The sequence below is a fragment of the Capsicum annuum genome, chromosome 2 (genome assembly GCF_002878395.1).
Source record: "Capsicum annuum cultivar UCD-10X-F1 chromosome 2, UCD10Xv1.1, whole genome shotgun sequence".
NCBI classification, from domain to species: domain Eukaryota; kingdom Viridiplantae; phylum Streptophyta; class Magnoliopsida; order Solanales; family Solanaceae; genus Capsicum; species Capsicum annuum.
The window spans coordinates 87634471-87638247 of NC_061112.1; the positions used below are offsets into that span (position 1 = coordinate 87634471).

At 34.7% G+C, this 3777-nt stretch overlaps 1 protein-coding gene across 20 annotated transcripts; it reads right to left on the reverse strand.

The window, feature by feature from the left end:
• Positions 1 to 210: 210 nt before the first annotated feature.
• On the reverse strand, positions 211 to 3576 carry LOC107854136 (cyclin-dependent kinase G-2). 20 transcript variants are annotated; one of them, XR_007052027.1, is made up of 8 exons: positions 3336 to 3565; positions 2413 to 2486; positions 2149 to 2243; positions 1327 to 1462; positions 1156 to 1224; positions 823 to 937; positions 630 to 732; positions 211 to 544 (listed from the first exon to the last, which is right to left on the reverse strand). XR_007052027.1 is itself a non-coding variant. In XM_016699129.2 (7 exons), the coding sequence occupies exons 1-5, from the start codon at positions 3411 to 3413 to the stop codon at positions 932 to 934; spliced, it is 396 nt and encodes a 131-aa protein (XP_016554615.1). In that variant the 5' UTR covers positions 3414 to 3576; the 3' UTR covers positions 211 to 544; positions 630 to 732; positions 823 to 931. The 20 variants fall into 20 exon arrangements, 2 of the variants coding, with proteins under 2 accessions (XP_016554615.1, XP_047262356.1); XR_007052028.1 differs by having other exon boundaries at positions 3324 to 3565; XR_007052039.1 differs by having other exon boundaries at positions 823 to 1224; positions 1751 to 2243; positions 2430 to 2486; positions 3324 to 3574.
• Positions 3577 to 3777: the final 201 nt, after the last annotated feature.

The following is a 3777-nucleotide window of genomic DNA, read 5'->3' on the forward strand; positions in this document are numbered from 1 at the left end:
ATTTTGAGTTAGGATTCTGAAGCAACAAGTTAACCAAAAAAATAAGTAGCAACAACGAATTCATGAATTAGAACAGTTAGTTTAAGACTTCATGAACTAGAACAATCCAGTTTAGTTTAAGATAACAAGATTCAAAAGCCTTGGCCTAGCTACTTTCTTAAATTCTATTCTAAATCAAATCAGACAAATAAATTGAAAAGAGGGAAAACATAAGAAACAAAATAGCCACATTAACTATAGTCTAAAAGAACCATCAATCAGTTGATTCTTTCTATTTCTTTGAACACTATATTCTATACTTAATTAATGTACAATAAATGTCTAGGATTTCAAGTCAAGTCATTAAGATAAAGTACTATACCAACGCATGGATCTAACCTATACGTCAACCTATCAGTATTAGGGAAAGCAAAACACAAAACAGTTGTCGAGCATTATTAACTTATCAGCCAAACAATCCACCAGATCCTAACACCCCTACTTCAGTTTCTTTCTTCGCTGCTCCTTATGAGGATCTGGACTCTCCATTTCTCTTCGCACACGCCTAAAAACAAAACAAATAAAATCAAAAAATAGTTCAAGGAGCTAATCAAATTCCACCTAAAAATTAGCACTGAAAGAGGTTTTACCTATCTTGTGCATGTCGTGCAGGGAAAGTAAGCATGAATTCTTTGGACTTGTGGAGAGGAACTTCACAAAACCATTCATGGTTTAAAGAAGCATCAGCAGTTACTATTTTCAATATGTCATACAAACAGCATCAAAATAGGTATAAACAACATAGTATCAAATTTAGAATTTCCCAAATGTAATGGCCATCACCTTCTTAGGATCATAAGTTAGAAGCTTAATCAACAGGTCAAGGCCAGCCTCTGATAGGACTGGTAACCCCGTGAAGGATGTCACATTTTGAAATTTGTTTCTTAAATTATTATACCTATTACAAATAAATAAAATGGTTAGCAGAAAAATGAAAATATTTCCCCACCATAGACTGTCATAAAGGAAGCCAGAAAGCCAAGCCAAACCAGAATCACCCAAAGATGGAAGCTTGGGAAAACAAAGGCAAAAATAAAAATATGAACCTCCGGCCAGCAAGAGTAATGATAGAATATAGAAGAAAGATAATACTTATAGGTGCCTTAGAAAGTTTACTTTCACCCCAGGAAGCTTGGAGAACCCTTCCCAAATCATCTCATTTGGGGTTCCAAGAATTCTGAATATCTGGTAACAACAAATCACACAAATACATAAAGAAGACTTTAAAATCATGGTAAATGACATACAAAATCAAGTAAAATTCTCCATTAGCTACCAAAAAGATACCTTGTCGATTTGATTAACTTCTATTTTCCCATTGAATAGTGGTTCTTTGGATAGCTTCTCAACCATGATACAACCCATTGACCACATGTCAATCGTAGTAGAATATTGCTCAGCTCCCAACAGAAGTTCTGGTGCTCTGTTTGAACAAAAATACCCAATCAATCACTGGTTGTATAGAAGCCAGAAAGGCGAGAACTCAATAAAAACCTTCATCTATACACAGACACACAGCAATTAAAGTATGAGTATTTACTAAAAATCATTTTAGATTAATGAAAAATAAAAATATAAAGCTAACCTATACCACAAAGTAACCACCAAATAAGTGTATGGTTATTATGTTGGATGCAGACTAAAAGTAATTTTAACAAGATAGTGTGTTGTGAGAATCCGAACAATATAAGCTTTTGGGAACAAAAATCACCTTGATTGAATCACAGAGGAAATAATAATGTCGAATAAGGAAGTACAAGTAGATGCCAGCAATCTCTTCTATGGATAATACTTCAAATCAATGTGCCATTTCAGGAATAGGTTGGTATACTAGCAAATCAGATCCCACGCTGGCAGTGAAGAATTGCCGCAACTCATTCATTAAATGTGTTCCCAAAACCAATTACCAGGAATTTGACATAGGGAATTTCTACAAGGGTGAGGGAGAATATGGTAAGAAGAGAACAAGAACTAGAGCGTCGGTTTATTGACAAAGTAAGTTGCTAAATTGTTTATTCTTTGAAACGAAGCCTTCTTCCAAGAGAATCCCATTCCTCCTATCATGACTTATGCATAATACATGTACAAGCAGTTTACAGCAGCACATACAATTGAATTTTTAGTTGGATGCCATGTAAGGTGGAGCAGTTTGGTTGTGAAATCATACGAGCTTCCACTAGCATCATCCCCAGGAATTTCTGATCCTGTAATGCATCATAAAGATTCAGATATATTTCATAGTGATGGCACAAATTTTCAAGTTTAGATAATGAACGTGTCTTCTAAAGGATAATAATCAAATACACCAAAATCCATGACTTTATAACATATCTATATAAAATTTACATGCTGAAAAACTTTTAGTATAGGTACCTGGGGTTCTTGCTCACCTCTAATGTAGTTGCTTCCGTGCTTACCACACATAACTAAACATACAGAATAGATTGCTGAAATAGTAGACAGTATTTACTAAGAAATAATCACACTGGTCAAGAAGCAATAGGAGAGAAGAAAAAAGAAGAACTCTACGAACCTATAAGATCCAATTGCTACTCGTGAACCATCACCACTAAGGCAATACTCAAATTTATCAAAGATAGAATCATTCTCATATAAATCACACAGTTGCATAGCAATACAAAAAATTATTAATCAGCTCAGACACAAATGAGAAACCAACCAAGCGCAAACACCTAACTCTAGGAGAGAGCAATTCACCTTTGGTCTCAAATATTCATGAACCTGAAAATTTGAAACTGGACCACAATCTATGTTTATGTCCTATAGTTGTAAGGTAAGGTGAGTTTTAGTAACAAGGAACAATCTTTCTTTCATATAATTAGGTTAGGATTACCTAATTAGGAAAATAGGAATCAGTGACAGAAATAGCAGCAAATTCAAACTGAAGACCAGGTCTAATACCCCTTGTTCATTCATTGTTTCTTTCCTTAAAAACCAAAAATTTGGCGAGTAGTCCCACCTAACCTAAACCTAACAGAAAAAAGACATCTTGCAGGAACTTAGTATAATAGTTACCCTATTCCAAACAACATTTATCAGATTCACAAACACAAGTTGCAAATGAAGCTAAACCTAATGGAACTTTGAAAAGTTATATCTTTTTTGAATTCTTTAGATATGTAAAATCATGAAAAGTTTTGCAGTACCCATTTGGTACCATTTTGTGAAACAATACTTTCACTTGCAAAAAATAAACAGATAAGATAAGGAAAAATGCACACATGAAGATACAATCCCATCATCCAGAAAGTCTTCTAACAAACCTTTGTAATTACCTGGGAGCTGGAAGCGAACGTAACTCCTATCAATGTGTTTTCAGAGTTTCTATCAATGGACGACGTACCTCTTGTCATCAATGGACGAAGAGTACCTCCCTCTCTCTAATTGATGGATGGAGAATACCTCTCTCTTTCTAAATGGGGAAAAATAAGAGAGGGAAATGTTTTGGGGTAAAAAAGAGAGGGGAAATATTATTTCATTTGGCGGTACCTTTTTTGGATGGATAGCAGGGGGGTACAACCCTCGCAAATATCTAATTTTTAGCAGCATATTTTTAACCCCTGCATTTAATATAATTTTGCAGGGGTTAAAGTAACCTCCACAAATAAACCCTCACAAGTAGACCCATTTTTTGTAGTGAGGGTTTAACTTATTACAATAGGCCCAAAAGTGACCCATTCGTATTAATGAAGAAAGTCAGCTCACTCTAGCATCTTT